The sequence below is a fragment of the Barbus barbus genome (assembly GCF_936440315.1).
Source record: "Barbus barbus genome assembly, chromosome: 30".
Taxonomy (NCBI): Eukaryota; Metazoa; Chordata; class Actinopteri; order Cypriniformes; family Cyprinidae; genus Barbus; species Barbus barbus.
In genome coordinates, this window is record NC_136758.1 from 17,542,276 (window position 1) to 17,561,233 (window position 18,958).

Below are 18,958 nucleotides of genomic sequence, written 5' to 3' on the forward strand. Positions count from 1 at the left end.
AGGAAATAATTTTCCTTAGAGTCAATAGACGATTAAAACTGTCCATTTTTTCAACAAATCATTTTATTGTATTATTAATGCTACAGTTAATTCCTGAAGATGAATATATAATTGATAACAAGCTGCTATGATTAATTATGTTCATCTCACTTTGAGCTAATTTGCTACACCGTGCTCCATTTTTTCTTCGCTCTCAAAAGCTTTACAGCACATTGATAACTCAATCTTACTCACTTGTGTTATTTCTAAATTGTTAGCTCGTTGCCAGAAGCAAGTGTGTTTCCTTGCTCGTCATCAAAAGCTTCTACATATAGCCAAACATCTGCCTCTCGCTTCATATCGCAGAGACGGAGAGCAGCCAGTGTCTTTGTACTCACAGATGCTGCTTTCTGCCTTACAACATGTCTATACAAAGCTGAGAGAGAGGAAAATCAGTGACACTAATTTGCATAATGAGGGGAAGTTCTGTGGTGGCCACCTTCAATATCTGGAGTTTCAGCTCCGCTCTGAAGCAAAGGCTAAACCTGAAATTTAAAATAAATAAATTGGCCGATGCCTGTGAATGCCTTAGATGCATTAGGTGAAATGGCTTTCAGATGGATATAAAATGATGGTAGGCGTTGATAGTGAACCTATACTGGCATGTTCTGCATTGTCTCCATAGAAACAGGATGAAACCATGGTCACAGCACTGGTGCAAATACTACCAATTCATTCAGATTCTACAACCACTGGGAATAAAAACTACCAACTTCCAAACTTGGCACCTCAGTTTAATACAAATGCCCAATGGATGTAGAACAGTCAGTAATTTCTGCATTTCTAAGACTCTTATAATGCAAAACTGAAGTTCTACTGTCATGAAACATTTTTTTTAATCAATACAGCACCTGGCATCCTCTTCTTCAATTATCTAATTAAAACACGCACCTCTGGGTCAGTCTGTAAACTCGTTCTGACAAATTTACAGGTTGTGAAAGAGGGGCACAAACACCCCAGCAGAGAAATCTACTTGGCATATTATGTAAAAAATTATGCACGCTTGTTTATCAGGCTTTGTTTTGACAAATGCCCTTGCTGTCATAGTCTTCTGATTCTGCACACACACAATACATGTATAATGAGCAAAAGAATGTTTCATATTAATCAGGATACTTAATCTTTAGGAGAATAACGATGGTAATGTAATCACCCGCAATGTGGATTATGATGAGGCTGCATTAATGCATCTCCTGTCCCTCTGTCATGACTGTGTTAGAGTAGGAGATTGTGATCCTCAGATTTTAGTGTAAGTGCTACCATGATGATTTCCTTCATTTTCTTTCCATTGCATTTAAGAATGCTTGTGGAGCTACTGGGAATTCAGATTTTTATATACTTTACATACATATACATATATATACTGTGTGTGTGTATGTGTGTGTGTGTGTATTTTAGCATATTTGTACAATATTTTATATTATGTTATAGACATACTATTATACTATTATCTGTATTTTTGATATACATTATACATTTTATTTTATATAAAAATAAATATTAATAACATATTATAATTATATTTATTAATACAATTTATAAACACTATAGACTAACCCACACACACTACCATTACACACTCTGAAACATACAAAAACATTACAAATTAACATAAAACCATTAAACCTATCACCCTTTTATGAGAAACAATTAAAAATCCTGAGTTTATATCTCCTGATTCAGACTTTTTTCAGATGAGTTTATATCTCTCAATTCAGAGATAAAAATAATTATGACATAAAAACCAAAAATTGCAAGATATAAACTCATCAGAAAAAAATCTGAATTGAGATTTTAAAAAAAATTGCAATAACATTTTATATGACAGACAGACAGACAGACAGATAAACACACACACGAAGAGCAAAAGAAGAGCAAAAGCATAAAAAGAAAAGAAAAAGCATAATGTTAACTCCTCCATCAAAACAGTATGTAAATTGCATCACTATTTTTGCTTCATTAAAAACACCAAGATAAAGAGATTGTAAGAGTGTAGAGTAAACAAATGCATTCCATTTTAGCTTTTAAAGTCCTCCAGTTCATCCGTTGTGCTGCCAAGTACATTCACAAATGCAGGGCTTAATTATCTAAAATGAGTGTAAATGGTAACCACTAAATGGAGGAAACTGTAAGTGCAAGAAGCTGAGGTACAATCCAAACACACTCAGTCATCAAATCCGTCCTTTCCCTACAGTAAACCTTTATTCAAAATCAATATTTGTTCCAGGTTTTGCTCCAAATTTTGATTATTAAGCCCAAAAGACACATTTTGTTCTATTTTGAGCCCTATGTGAATCTGGATCCACATCAGAAGACCAATACTAGCAGAGTCAGACTGTTTGGAGCAGATGCGCAGCGAGTACATCAATCAATCACGTTAGACCTAAAACAGAGCATACAGGCCTGTCTAACACACACAAATTCATAGATTAGCATCTCTTCCTGTTGACACACCATTTGAAAAAACGAAGAGGCTCGGGCTCCAGACGTAAACATAATGTTGCATTTGAATAACAGGTGTGTGTTTTTACCTGTGTTCCTGACTGGGAGGATACAGCAGCGCTGTTGCACTATGCTCAGAAGCACCTGTCAGGTGGGGAGAAAGATAGAGGCATCAGGGGAGGAGGAAGAGAAACGTGGAAATAAAAAAGAAAATTAGAACAAGCATGCATGAATGCACATGCAGTCTAAACAGCCATTAATTACAGGCAGGGGCTGTCAGGTTTAGAAAGCGTTAAGTGGCCCCCAGGTTTCCCTACTGTGTGTATGTACGAGGCAAGAACGGTTGTGTGGGTGAATAATTTTATACTGAGAATCTCTTTACATGGGTGTTAGCGGAGAAAGAAGCCAAAACAGGAGATTAGAGTACAAATTTGTTCACTGAAAGAAAACAGAGGCTTCTCTATACACAAAATGCACAAATCCAACACCATCGGCACATAAATGAGATCAGGAAAGTGTGTATTATAGTAGAGTACAGGGATAAATCTCTCATTCATGCTGAATCAGATGTAACTCGACCATGCCTTTGTTTTATAATTCCTTCATAAAACCAGTCTTCTCTCCGACTTGTGTGTTTCTGGAGGTTCACATGGTACTTGTATGTCTTCAAGGCCACCATTAAATAGTACTCAAGTAAACTGCAAATAACAGTGTGCTATATATTCATCATATGCAGATGAAGTATGAAAGTATCAATATGAGCAAATAACATTTGGTTTTGGTTGCTGATATACACTATATTGCCAAAAGTATTGGGACAACCCCTTCTAAAGAACAGGTTTGACTTATTTTAATAATTTCCATGAGTACAAATCTTAATGTTAAAGCATATAATGATATTCTAGGTAATTGTGTGCTTCTAATTTTATAGCAACAGTTTTGACAGGACACTTTTCTATTCTAACATGAAAGTGTCTCTGTGTATAAGGCAAGGTTCAAAAAGAAATGATTGATTCAGTCAGTGAGGAAGAACTTGACTGGTCTGCAGAAAGCCAAGTCCCGATCCCAGCTGAACACCTCTGGTGTGACTTTAAATGCAATAATAAATGCAAACACCAATAACTTTTACATACACTATATGGACTAAAGTATTTGGACACCCCCTTCTTTAGAACAGAAATAAGCATTTCCAAAACTGTGGCAACAAAAATGGAAACATAATTCATGCATTTAAAAATTGTATTTCCATCTCCGTTGTTTTGGAAGTCTCTAAAATGACTGTACCCATATGTACATGTCATTGGTGTTTGGGGATGAGTTTTGGCTCAAGGTCTGCATTTAAAGTCACACCAGAGGTGTTCAGATCAGGACTGGGTTTTCTGCAGACCAGTCAAGTTCTTCCACACTGACTGAATCAATCATTTATTTTTGAACCTTGCCTTATACACAGAGACATTGTCATGTTAGAATAGAAAAGGGTCCTGTCCAAACTTGCTATAAAATTAGAATCACACAATTCCCTAGAAAATCTTTAGGCATATATGCTAAAGCATTAAGATTTATACTAATGGAAATTACTTAAGTAGTCAAACCTGTTCATTAGAAGGGGGTGTCCCAATACTTTTGGCAATATAACTAGTGTAATTTTGCTCTTTAAACAGAAACACAGTATATGACTTTGAAAAGTTCTGAAGATCAGATTTTATGTGCTATCCTTCACACTCTGAGCCTTTTGCATTGCTCATATTTTACAGTTATGCTGAACTGAACATATGAAACCATAAATCAATCTCCATTTAACTGCATTTCACATCTGCAGTCAAGCAGAAAAAATGTACCCTCCTAAAGCATATTAGAATGGTGGTAAAGGTACTAGATTTTTCAATAAGCTGCGTATGTCAGGAAAGAAGGTATCAATGCAGCATTTTCACAATACAGCTTATAGCATAAAGTGGAAAACATTACTGATGAACGGATTATAATTTTCCACCCAGTCTAACTGATGTTTCCAAAATCATTCTCACAATTTTAACAAAACCAACAAAGTATGTAGACAACTAGGGAACGTTAACATTAAATTATTTATTATTATCATTTAACACATAATGAAGAATAGAATAGAATAGAATAGAATAGAATAGAATAGAATAGAATAGAATAGTCTTTGGTCATGCTGAGCATCTGATGATTCAATCTGGAGGATTCAGGTGCGCAGAGACTCTACACAGCACACAAAAGAAGGAGCTATTAACCGATCAGCTGGAAAATGATCACTTCTGTGTTGGCAGAGATAAAATAAAGTAGACAGAGGACTATTGGGTTTAGTGTGAGAGAGACAGCGCGTGATGGAAAGAGAGAGAAAGAGAGTGAAATTAAGTGTGTGCAATGTAGATGAAAGAAAAGGGAAGAATGTGTCACAATCCCTCATTCCCAAAATAAATGGCTTCCATCTTCCATGAATGTATTTAGCTCACTGGAGGAAGCTTACGGAAAACAGATTAACATTTATGAAATAAGCTAAATGAGGAATCTGACTAGAACAGAGTCTAAACAATTCATATTAGTATTTGGCTCTAGGAGATGCGACAAACACAGTATTTACGCATTATGAATTCAGGAGTGAGGAAGGCTGAATTTACTAGGTAAATTTACTAAGTTGAATCTTAAACATAAACCACAGTTGAGACTTTCTTAGTTGAGTTATTCTGAAAAAACTAGTGTTCACTCTGATTCACTGCAGTTGTAAAGGTCCATTCACACAAAGTATGATAACTATAAAGATAACTATGCCAATAAAGTTAATAATCATTCTAATTCAGTGAGAATGTCAATGGTTTTATCATTCATCAGCTGGAAATAAAATGTTCTGAGAGTGATTCCAGCAAGTTCCTCTGTGTCATTATTGTTATTGTTGCGGTTGGGAAAAGTTTTTTTTTTTTGGTCTTTGGTGTGAAAAAACCAAAAAAGCTTTGGACCTTAAGGGGTCATTACATACAATGTGGGTTTGCATTTAAAATTGCAAGACACAGAGTAGTGGTATGAAAAAATGCAAGGCCTAAAGAGATGTGTTTTTTTAATCTGAACTTTAAAAAACAAAGTTACAAGGAAAAATAATCCTGATTTTAAAGATTTCACAAGGTCTCCTAACTAACTAGCAACTAAATTAGTTTTATAAAATAATCCAGACATTTACTTAGACAAAAATAATAATAATAAACATTTTAGAACTGTTTAAAGCAGAACTAAATTCTGTTTGTATCACTAAATCCTAATTTTCTTGTTTAACACTGTAAAGCTGCTTGAATTATGTCATTAGTGTAGACTAATTATAGTGCAATAAAACCATGTCACTAAAATGCTTTGAAACAGAATCTCAGGTGCACTTAAATGAGTTCAGCATTTGCTCAAGACTTAACTTGAGAGCTGTAGCTCTCCGTCCAAACTCTGCATCCTCAAGACTACATCCTCAGAATGCTAATCAAGCAGTGGAACCTGCGCTTACAATTCAGATGAGCCATCAGAGAGTGAGAGAGAGGGAGAACTGAAATTGAAATCAAGAGGTAAGGAAGGAGAGAGAGAGAAATTTCACGCAAGAGCAGTTCCAAGGTTCCCCTGCACAGAACAGACATCACACACTGCATCCCGAACTAAAGATCAAAAGTCAAATCAAACTCAAAGCAGCCAATCGGAGAGAAACTGTTGACCAGTTGGTGCACAAGGAGTCCAGCTGATATTGACCAACACGGCCTTGCACTAATTCACATTTCAAGAGGAAAGACTGCTATAGCAGATCTGCTATAGTCTATGTTTGTCCTTATATCAGAGAGCTGTTAAGAAAGCCAAGGCCTCGTATTTTTCAAATCTTATCGAAAAACATCACTGTACTCCTAAAATAATTTTCTCTGTAATTAACTCTGCTCTAAATCCTCCTACTAATTATTTTTAAAATGCTTTCTTTTGCGTTTTCTGAGGACTTCTTGAGATACTTCTGTGACAAAGTCACAAATTTGAGGGCTCAGATATAGGTAACAGATTGCGTTGAGCTGCCACCTACAAATCCAACACCTCCCTTGACAACATTCAATCTTGTATCTTTACAAACAGTCAAGGAGGTGATCACAAAATTAAAACCCTCTTTCTGTCCCCTTGATATAATACAACCTCGTTTTTTGAGGCAAATTATTGATACCGTGGGTCCGGGGCTGGTATCACTGTTGAATAACTGTTTGAAATCCGGGTCAATTTCGGACTACCTAAAAACGGCCATGGTTACCCCGGTTCCTCTGTTTTAGAAAACTATTGGCCTATATCCACCTTACCATTTATCTCAAAAGTAACGGAAAAAACAACTTTAGTCTTTTTTAACTGATAATCACATCTTTAAAAAAATTCAATATGGGTTCAAATCACTCCACAGCACTGAATATGTCCTTGTAAGAGTTTTACATGATATTTTAACAACTACTGACCCTGGTACTTCTGCTATTTTAGTGATGTTAGACTAGTCATCTGCCTTCGATACTGATCACGAGATTCACATTTCTCATTTGGCGTCTCATGTGGGACTGGGGGGGGTTAAACTGGCTTAAATCATTCTTAACAAATAGGAGATTTGTGGTAAAAACTGGAAGTTTTCTCTCGACCCCAGGCAACCTAACCTGTGGAGTTCCTCAGGGATCGATCTTATCTCCTGCACTCTTCTCCCTCTGGGCTCTATGTTCAGAAAACAGCGCCTCTTTTTGCTGTTGTGCCGATGCTCTACAAATTTACTTGCTTTTGACTAAGAAAATACATTGCAAATTCTCACCAGTCTGATGCATCAATTTCTTAAATAAACCTGATTTTAACACCTCAGATAAAAACTGTGAGATTTGCCATTGCATTCATCACATCTGAAAATGTTTGAGATGGAGACTCTTTTTAAGCAAGAAAATCTCAGCAGGACCAAAGTTAACTTTATCCAAACAGCAACCCAAGCTCTCACAGAAACAGCCAAGTAATAAGAAATGAGGTTGGTGTCATGTGGGTACCTGCGCTGGCATCATACAGCACAAAATGAAATTGACTGTTTTCTTTAGAGTTGATGAATCTCCGCACTCCCCAGAGCTTTGGGTGCAGGGGAACTTACACGGAGGAGCTGGCAACCCAGAGCTCATTTTTCTGCCCAAACTAAAGTGCACTGTCACGTTCAATGTTCTGCTTAGTCGCTTGTGACGAGGATAAAGTGAGAAGAGTACAAAAAAAAGAGAAAGCAACGGACTCATAAACCCAAGGGCTTCCCTTTCATCTCAGATAACACATAGGAGTTCACCAGCAAATACAAATAAAAAATCCAATTAAAACTCATATAACCACTTGAGACAGTCAACAGATGTCATTAGAGACATGCATGAGTGCAAGTCACTGTCGGAAATCTTCTATTTTGGACTCTAAGAGTAAGTTTCACTAATATGGAGATAAAAGAATGCGAGTTTTTTCCTAATGATTTGTCAGTGATCCCTTTTTCATACTATATGAAATATATTGTGTGATGAAGAATCCGTCTGTACAATCATCATTGCTCTAGCTGACCCTCACAGGGCAGCATCTGGCTCATGATAGAGTGTGTGTGTGTGTGTGTGAAATCTCTGTGTAATCAGTGCATGTACACTCATGGTGTGCTTAATCAGTGTGTATATAATCAGTGTGTGTGTCTAATCGCAGCTCTCTAAATTACTAAATAGCTCCAACTGTCACAATCAGGGGGGAAAAAAACACTCCGCACAAGCAGACACTCTCTGGGGTTGCTCCATGCGTGCATGTGTGTGCGCATCTTAGGCTTCCAGAACTCACGCTTTTTTCAGGAACCTCTTAATTCCCAGAGTAAATGGGGAAGGAGGAGCTCTGAGACAGCACCACTAATTACAGTGTTTTCTGGAGAAATGTTTCATGCTGTGGCCCAAAAAATACAGCAAGATTAAACACTTTTAACCTACAGTCAGAAATGATAAGGTCAGAAACCACAGGAAGGGTGAGAAGTTTTAACCTTGAATTTACTTTTTTTTTAGTTTTCAGTATCAGACTCCAATGATGTAAATGTAAAAATAATAATACTAATTTTGAATAATACCTTCATATTAAGTCTATCTCTAACCTTAAAACCCAGCAGGCAGCAGTGTTATTTTAGTATTATTTCTATACTTATTCATTACCTTTTTCAATTTAATTTTTTTAAGTTAATTTTAGTAATTGTGCTTTTGTCATTTTCATTAGATTCTATTTAGATTTCATTTCATTTTTAGTTTCAGTCATTTTAGTACTTAAAAATATTTTATTTCAGATAGTTGCCAAGGCCAAGTTTTTTTAAGTTTAATTTTTTTCATGTAATATTTATACTTAATTTTATTTCAATTAATGAAAAATCACTGGTATTTCTATTCTAGACGATATCGATAACCCAGTATTTTCATATTATGGTAAAAAAAAAGATAAATGGCCAGCAAAAATTGTTATACTATACTGTGCAAACAAATAAATAATAAAACATTAAAACTAAAATGACTTATTTTAAATAATTTAATTGAATTAGGCATCATACAGTATTGTAATTAACAGTATTAAAATGGATATTCGTTCTGAGATATGCAAAAAATTACAATGACAATAACAATTATTAGAATTTTTAAAGGTTGATTTAGATGATGTACTAAATAATCTAAACATAAAAATAGAGGAAATGAGTATGAACCATAACATTTTCTGTATCGACTGATATGAATAAATACAAAAATTCTCTAATATCAACCACTAACCAATATGATACCAATATATTGCACATTCCATTCTAGTAATGTCAATCTGATATTTCAAGGTTAAAGTATTCTTTTCATGAATTTGTGATCTCTGAGACCCCAAACATTAATATACAGTAAGTGAGGGTTTGTGGATGAAGACATTTAAACTAGCAACCCACTGACCTTGCGTCATTAATTCGTTCATTTGTTCAGTCATTCATTTTCATGTCATCCTCTCGCTATTTCATACTTATCTTGCCAGGCAGCAAAGCTTCCAAAGAAGCACTAACACATGCCTGCATAATGAATGGGAGAAGCAACTTCACAAAGCTTACAGACACACACACACACACACACACAGAAACAAATAGGTTTAGCTGCCATTCAAGTTGATGACACAAGCACACATGCAAAACACGAAAAGCATCTTGCGGCTCTATGTCCATGAGTTCTCCTGTCATAACACGTTTTATAGTTCCAGATATGAGCTAAAAATAAAGGCAATCCCATGGAGTGTTTTATTCAAAAGGCTTCACTTCCAACACAACTAAGGAAAGAACAATATGGAACTTGCATTATGAACCACATTATAACCTGCAGTAGGTATAGACTTTGAAGTCTGTTCAACTTTGCAGTTTAGAGCTCATTATACAGAAAAAAAAAATTGACTGCAAAAATGACAACTGACCCATTAAAGGTGGGGTATGTAATTTTTCAAAAACGCTTTAGAAAACTGAGTAGGGGCCAAGTACCAAAACAAACTTGTAGCCAATCAGCAGTAAGGGGCGTGTCTATTCATGATGTGGAGGAGAGAGCGTTCAGTGAACAGCCAAGCCGAGCGACAGAAAGATAAAGATGGCGGATAAAAAAAACAAAAGAGGAAAACGTCTGTGGAACGATAAGGCAAGAAGTAGGACCCGTGTAAATATCGGATCAGCTTTCCAGCGCTGGAGAGAACTCAAGGAGCAGAAAGCCTGCGATCGGACGCTGAGGTTGCTTTGGTTCTTCTCAATCTGTCTACACCGGACACGGCGCCGCAACAGCTAAAGTCTGCCTACACTGGACGCGATAAAGCGACCGTTGAAAATTATTTGAAAGTTGTGGCAGCGCATCATAAATAGAAAGTGGCAGCAGTTTTCTGTCAACAGCATCACTGATTATAATGACTTCTATAGTATTTTGGTGCAGACACGGTGTAACATTGGTTTTGCTTTGTTTCACAGAACTAATCATTGCCTGGGTTGCGTAGGCTACGTATGTGTGGGGCGGAGCTATCAAAATAGGGGCGAGACCCTTTTGGTGTAGGGGCGTGTTTGTTTTGGTGATTTCAAATATCAACATTTGCTTCCAGAAATTGCTTACCCCACCTTAAAACTAACATTAAATTCTAATAACAATTCTGAAATTGCTAATACTAAATAATGGTGAAATGGTCAACAATAATTGAACAAATGCTAATATTGGCTCATCACTGATTGCATCCCAAGTAACTAGAACAAAATTCTACACCTGTGTTAAACCGATTTGAAGTCAAGTCACTGAACTGAATAAACAATGTTTAAAGATATTTACAGGCAATGCTTATATATTAATAAACTCTCAGCATGGACCACAGAACCCCTCAGATCCCCAGTTAAACATGCTGTCTTTCAGCATAAGTGCAAGATACAGAGAAGGCTGATTCTGCCAGTCTGAGTTATTTCTGTAGACCTGGTGTTTGAAACTGCAAATGAATGCTGCACCCTGCACTTACATTGACAGACAGCTGCATCTGGGAAGGTTTGTACTGCATCTGCTGCTGGCTTATGTAATATGTTTAAAATGGGCATCTTAAGAGTAATTTTAGAGAACAGCTTAGATAATGGATGCATATTTTGTCAAATTTGCTCTCTCGCAGTCACACACACACACATTTGCAGTGTATGATAGGAAGCAATCTTGGAATCCTTAAGCTTTTCCAGCAAAAGCCACACACACACACACACACACACACACACACGCACACACATACACATACACAGCCTTCCACTATTAACCCAACAGCATCAATTACTTCTCAACTGGACTGAGGTGTGAATATTATCTCAACTCAGGTGAGAACAAATGTGAATTTTTCTTTACAACACTGATTGACTGTGATAGATTAGCCCTGATATTGAATAATTATGTTACGGCCGATAACTCATAAATGGATGATAATTAAATTCCATACTACTTATTCTAAATAAATTAAAATAAAATACTATAACTAAAATTAATTGTTATAAATGCTACAGGTGGCTTCATTTTATAATGTAGGCTTCACAACATTACAATGTACATTATAAAAATGTACTTTCATTTTGGGATTTGCAAAAGATCACATTTAACACTGTTATTAAAGTCTTAGTGTTTTTAAAGATGACCTTTGAGTTAAAAGGTAATCTACAGGAAATAATATTAAAAATCTGCATACACAATTAAATATACAACATCATCTGATTCTGATAAATTAAGAAATGTATTTGAATTGGAATATTTACAATTTTATGTTTTCCCAACGTTGAGTAAGTGCAACATTGAGGAATTTGCCACCCCAAATTTTCAGATTTGTGGTTGATCAATTAAACCGTTTCAGTTATCACTTCTCAGAAATTGACCTTTACCCATAGATATAACCTAACACTGGATGACTATAAACTGTATCAGTAGGCTACAGTTTGCATTGGAGTCTACTTTTAGATATACATATTTAATCTTGCATGCATAAGAATGGATAATTAGCATTTTTAAAAATTGCAGTAGGCAGTAATAAAGAAAGACGTTGTTTACAAGTCATGATGAGTCTTCAAGAATGTTAAATAACATACAACACTGTTAAATTAAATGATAAATAAACTTGGGTAATAATAAAAGCTACATTTCTGTCAAACCTAGAAAATCAAATGTTCGGAATTTTGGTTGAATCCACTTGAAATACGACAGGTGAAAGTGTCACGCCTTCTCTCGGCAGGTGAGTGATGTAATGCCGAGCTCTGCATCCCGCGCGCCGCCGCACACAGGCTCGTAGAGTAGACTTTAGTTTTCTTCTGCACGTTTCATGAAACAAGCATGCACAGTTTGCTGAACGTACCTTCTTCCACGCTGACATTCTAGGTTTTCCTTGAGCTTGCGGCTACATGGTGAGCATGGCAGCGAAGTTTTGAGAGTGCATGTGCTCAGCTGTCGCCGCCCCGCGGGTGCAGATGCGGCGCTCCCTGGAGCTACTGTAGCGCTTGTCCGCGCCGCTGGATGGCGGAGTTCAGGGCGCCGCACGCTCAGCTGCCATCATGGTGAGGTCGGAAGTACAACAACCCAAAGCAGCGGCACGGCTGGATTTTCTTTGCAGTTTATGGCATATATGTACAATTTTCTTGCTCGTTTTCTTATATGCGCTACATTTTAAATCCTGGATCTACATTAAATGATGGAAAAGTTGAGCTGCGTTTTACCATTCAACACTGTTTACACTTGTTCGAAAACTATATTGTAATTTTAATAATGGTGGGAAATTTTGTATACTCTTGAGGAAAACGTTATGCATTTCTGCCGCTGATATGTCCGTCAGAAAAGAAGGTAAGAAGGAATAAAGCTATGTTTAAATGTTTACAATGCTCACGTGCTACAGATCCTTGTTAGTTACGCTGCACGTGCTTTTTGTTGACATCAGGGGCTTGGCTGTAAACGAGTTTTATTAATTCAGCTTCAATGATTGGAATATAAAAAAAGAATTGTAAAATTATATATACATGTTCTAAATTAGTATTCCAGTCCAAGGTCCTGCAAAGACTGTATCCTGCAGCCCAAGAGCAGAATATGCTGCAACCTGCTGCCCAGGAGCGGAGCATACTTGCACCTGTGCCACCTGTAAAAAGACCTCAGTCCATCCCACCCAAGAAGTCGGGTCAGAGTTTGCTTCGTAATTGCTTAAGTCATTAATGAAAATGTACTCCTCCTCGGGCCATCCAAGATTTAGTATGTTTCTTCATTGGAACAGATTTGGAGAAATTTAGCATTACATCACTTTCTCACCCATAGATCCTCTGTGTCTGCTGTGATTACTTGTGGATTATTTGATGTTTTTGTCAGCTGTTTGAAATCTCATTCTGGGGGCACCCATTCACTTCAGAGGATCCATTGGTGAGCAAGTGATGCTAGATTTCTCCAAATCTGTTCTGATGAAGAAACAAACTCATCTACATCTTGGATGGCCTGAGGAGTGCATTTTCAGCAAATTGTATTTTTTTGGGCGAAGTATTCTCTTGAAGTTTTAACAAAGGGTGATTAATAAAAAGTGACTGCTCTTTCTTTCTCTTTCATTTAGGTAATGAGAAGATAACAGCAGTACAAGGCAAAAAGCTCTACATTGTTCTTCCTCCTCCTGAAGGCTACCTCATTAATAGTGGAGAGGATTTGATCGCACCATCCAATCCAGATCCCACTGACTCGGAGGAGAACCCAGCTGGTGAGTTGTTAACAGCTCTCTTGTATCTGATTAATAACACTTTATCTCTTGAAAAACATCACCATCCCTCGTTTTAGTTCTCTTTTAATCACACTCTCCAACAGAATGGATATCAGTAGTTGTGGTGAAGTCATCCTGGTAATACCTTACTAATCCTGACATATTATTAGTCACTGCAGATAATATTAGCCATTCTGTTTAGCTGTATATTGATATCCTGTTTTATATTTCACTTTTGTTTTCAGTTGTGTTTTTAACTCTTGGGTGTTTTTTTTTTTTTTTTCGTTTATTTTAATTGTGCATCTCTTGTTGTGGATCCAAATGATCAAATCATTTGATTCAGTGGTGCATATTATTAAGCCACTGCACCCAGAATAAAAACTCAGAATAGCAACCTTATTCAAAACAGTTTGGATTTCTCATCTTGAAAAAGACACAAATGAGAAATTTGTATGTTTAAGTCACACAAACAAAAGTTAATCAGAGATTGAGATTATTGATTTGCTCTGATAATTTGTGAAATTTTATTTTGTCCAATTTGAGACTCTTTCCTGCTTCTCCTATTGTATTGATATGGACAGGATGAGTTTACCAAAATGAGGGTCTGTTTAACATCCTTAGCAACATCCTTTGGAAATTTGTATTTGTCCTGTATGAAATTTAATTGTAACCATCCAAAATATGAAAAAACCAAGCACCTCCATAGGAGGTGACATTTTTTATTACATATTACTCATCCCACAATTGCAAGTCTTTTAATTCAGATGCAGTCTTTGGCTTAGTGTCCATGTTGTACTCCTGTCCTCTTTCACTAAAAAGCTCTGCAGATTTCCTCCTCCTACTGCCTTTTGTTGCTATTGATCTGAATAGACCTCAATGGACCTGCAGAGTGGCAATAACTTCGCTCACAACTCTCTCTCTCTCTCACACACACACTGTCCATGTTATTGAGGCTTCACTCGTCCCTCCTTTATTACAACCCGTTCTCATTGTATGAACTGTATGCTGATGAGCTGAATCTTGCAGTCTGTTGCTCAGATGTGCGGTCAGTTCCTCAGCTCTGAATGCAGATGAAAAAAATCAATAGCTCAGCACATCTCAGTGTGTTTGTATAGTCCCGAGGAGCTTGAAAAGCCTACAGAAAACTACTGAAAGGGCAAAGGGGTGTGTGTGTGTGGTTTATAAGGACACAAATTTGTATAATGACATGGGTATGACAGAGGTATTACAATATGAAGGTGGTTTATGAGTGCACTGCCTATGTCCCCGTAATTCAAAAGGCTTAAAAAACATACTAAATGGTGTTTCTTTGAAAATCTAAAAATGCACAAAATCTCCTGTGAGGGCTAAGTTTAGGTGTAGGGTTGGTGTAGGGCAATAGCACACACAGTTTGTTCAGTATGAAAACCATTACGCCTATGGAGAGTCCCCATAAACCACAAAAACCAACGTGTGTATGTGTGTGTGTGTGTGTGTGTGCGCACTATCCACTCTGGTAATTGCTTCTTATAGTGCATGCACATTTCTTGTAGGATGATTTTTATTTCAAAGAGTCTACCAAGAGCGTAAATGTAATGAGGCTGTAACTGATGTCATTCAGTTGTTATAGTGAATTTATTTAAATCTGTTCATGGCAAATCAGCCACTTTAAACCTCTTTCTCCAGAGAATTGAGTCTGATGCCTGTCAGATTTAAAAACCCTTTGTAATAATTCTAATGCTGTGAGAAAGTCCATAATCCTCCTCACCAATAAGCCGTTTTTGGATTTTTTTTAGATGCTGATGACCACGAGTTACATAAGAAGAGGAAAAGGAGGAGAAAGAAAAAAGTGTTACCCAATACCTCAGAGGAAGTATCCACCCCTCCAGCAGAGGGCACTGTACTGGGCCAGACAGATGCTGCACATCCCAGTGATGAAGGGGACAATGGAAGCACAGTCAGCACAGAGCAGCTCAGCAAGAACAGAAAGAGGAAGATGAAGAAAAAACGCCACAAAGAGAAAGTCCAAGCTCTTGGATTGGTGCCTCGAGCAAGAGCTGTTGAATTCACGTACGCACAGAGTGGAGATGGAAATTCAGAGGAGGTGCTCAACTTCCTTTGTACCACACAGGAGATCTATCTCTCTGATCTCAAATCTTCTGGTATAACATTTTACTATACACTTAAATTATTACTTTTTTCCATATTATTTAGGATATAAAGGACATTGAGGGTATAAATATACACTACCACTCCAAAGTTTGGAGTTGGTAAGATTTGATTAATAAAGTAAAACCAGTAATATCATGAAATATTTCTACTATTTAAAACTATGAATTACTACTTCAATATATTTTAAAATGTAATTTATTCCTGTGATGACAAATCTGAATTTTCAGCAGTCATTAATCCAGTCTTCAGTGTCACACGATCCTTCAGAAAGCTGTTTTGATTCTATAATGAATATAAAGTTCAAAAGAACAGCATTTATATGAAACAGAAATATTTTTAACAATGTAAAAAATGTAATGCGTCTGTTGAATAAATGTTTATTCATATATATGTATATATTATAGTAATAAAACAAACATTTATGGATATTGCTACTCTTCTCTTCAGGCTCCTGTGTAGAAAGCGGCCCCTCTCTTTCCCTCACTGCAACGGAGGCTCTGTTCTCTCGTCTCTCAGGCAGGAAGCTGCCCCCTGCTGAGATCTCTAGGCTGTGTGGACTTGGGGCTGTACTGGTGAATAATGAAGGGCAGTTAAAGTCACAGCTGCAAGAATTCAGACACACAAGCACATTACCTGCAGGTGAGTGCGGGTGTTTGGACTTCCCATGTCATCAAGCATATGTGTTTTTGATTCATAGTGATGGTTGCAAACAATAGTATACAATTCAAAGAAAAAAGGGAATTTTTTTACATATCTTTCTGTACTCATTATTTTATATTGCAGACAAATTACTTTTTTTTTTTTTAATACTAACTGTTCATTTTTGCGAGTGAGGAAAACCGATAGATACATAGATAGATAGATAGATAGATGCTTTGTTGAGCACAAGCAACTTCTTTAATAAATATAAAAAATACAGATTCCACTCAATTAAATGGGAGACTAGCTTTATGGACATAACAAAATCTGCGTTTACAAAGAATCGGTCCATAGTGTTTTTGCATGACCTTTTATGTATGTATGCATGTGTACGTGCGTTTGTGAAGTCAGATTAGATCTTAACAAGATGATCAGGGTTTTGATCAGGAGCTACAATCACCCAGTGGATTCAGGACATTCCGCACAGGTGTCCATGGTGACTCCTAAACATAGCCTTTGTGTCCACGACAACCACAGGACGTACCATTTATCCATTTTTTTTCACCCATACACCATTATTTCCACCAGCAGGTCATTGACCCTGTTACTCAGTATTTGCAGCGGTGTGGTTTCCCTCAGACTTCCTAATAACAAAAATTTGTATGAAAAAACAGGTGCCATGGTGCATTTCACTATTTTCGCGATTTTTATTATATAGCAGTTATTTGGTCCCACTGTGATTTTAATCTCTTTTACAAGAGAGATCTGGCCAAGATATCAACCAAATTCAGACAGAAGGAAACATAAATAAATAAAAACCCTAGCAAAAACATTAGAAAATTCACATACATTTACTAGATGACCATTACTTACTCTTTCTTGTTTTACAGATGAGGTTTCGGTAGTCTGCACACTTATTGAGTATTGGCTGGCAGAGATTCTGCCCATGCAGAGACAGCAGAGGACATGACGCCCCCAGATTCAGCGCCTGAGAGGAAAAAGACTGAATAACCAGCAGGTCTCTGATTGTAATATCTCATTATGAAAGAGATCTTCAGTCATGCTATTTTATAGTCAAGGATTTCAAGAAACTCTGGATCAGTCAGCTTCAGCAACAATTTGGATTCCTTTTGAAGACCCAGAATGATGTACTCTAGTTTATCTTGCCTTCACATTAATAATTACTTCTCTGCTGCTCATTCTTTCTTCATACAGCACCAGAACACTCCTAGAGATATTCCAGAAAGTATATTACAAATATTAAAGTATTGTTATTGACCGTAACTCTGGATCAACGGTCTTCCTCAGTTCATTATGAGGAGTCTGTGGTTTAGCCTCTTAGCGGCTAATTATCTTAACATCAAAACGTCAGCAGCTCCTCGTTGATCTCTCAGCCTATTTGGATCATGACATTTAAACTTTTACGCACTAAACTGCCCGTTAACATCATTCATCATCATCATGTTTACATTTTCTTTTTCTATTTAGTGAGCTACTTTGGGCCATCAATGTGACAAGCCACTGTGACCATCAGTGTGACTAGAAAAATGTCTATAAAGATATTTATTAAAGCTTTAATTCAATTTGTGAAAGAAAAACAGATGTGTGCTTGTATTCAGTGATTGTTTGGTATACCTACCTGCAGTGCAATACATACTATGATGCATTTAAACTGATTCGATGGCTTATCCATGACGTAAAGGAAGAATCACTTTAGCTAAACAAGCATCTCTAGACTTCACCATGTGTGTTTGTGCTAATCTGCGACACAGGGCAACCCACAACATAGACTTGGATGTCATTATAGGATCACATGGATCTGGGTTGGCCCAGACAGAGAATATTTTTTTATTGCTTCCCGTTATGTTACGGTGTTTGGAAATAATCACCCTGCCATTTCTCTCAGAAATATTTCCTTACACCAGCTGGAATATGTTGCGGAGGATACAGCAGGTTTGATGATGGCATTATACAGTAGCAGCTGAAAAGAACAAAATAAAATCGCTAATCATCTTGTTTTAGCAGTAAGTGCAGTATATCATCAGACTAAAAGCTCACTGCAGCTTTAATATCGCACTTTATTGGTTTACGGTTTATGGATCAGGACTGAATATCCACTCAGAAGATGAGAGGCAATCCTGCAAAGAGGTGGAGCGAATATCTGCCAGTCAGAAGTGCTCGGAAAAGCAATTTAATTTAAACATACTAAATGATCTGCCACTGAGTGAGGCCTGTTTATTTAATAGGTCCTCATAAAACACAAGATTTGTCAGTCCCCAATGAGGCCCTGAACTCAAGACAGATAAAACATTGCACGGTTGAAGGGTCTACAGCACTGTGGTGGGAAAGACAATATACTGCTGTCTCCTGTTTATTATGTTCTCTACCCTGAGGCAAAACTCAAGACAGATTCATTTTGAAGTGTACCAAC

At 36.9% G+C, this 18,958-nt stretch overlaps 1 protein-coding gene across 2 annotated transcripts; it reads left to right on the forward strand.

Moving 5' to 3' along the window:
* Positions 1 to 12,248: 12,248 nt before the first annotated feature.
* Positions 12,249 to 18,116, forward strand: LOC306850131 (uncharacterized protein). Of its 2 annotated transcripts, none has more exons than XM_079385584.1 (6): positions 12,249 to 12,848; positions 13,036 to 13,176; positions 13,597 to 13,737; positions 15,513 to 15,820; positions 16,336 to 16,527; positions 17,418 to 18,116. In XM_079385584.1, exons 1-5 carry the CDS (start codon positions 12,830 to 12,832, stop codon positions 16,345 to 16,347), a joined length of 621 nt encoding a protein of 206 aa, XP_079241710.1. In that variant the 5' UTR covers positions 12,249 to 12,829; the 3' UTR covers positions 16,348 to 16,527; positions 17,418 to 18,116. The 2 variants fall into 2 exon arrangements, with proteins under 2 accessions (XP_079241710.1, XP_079241711.1); XM_079385585.1 differs by having other exon boundaries at positions 12,568 to 12,848; positions 13,044 to 13,176.
* Positions 18,117 to 18,958: the final 842 nt, after the last annotated feature.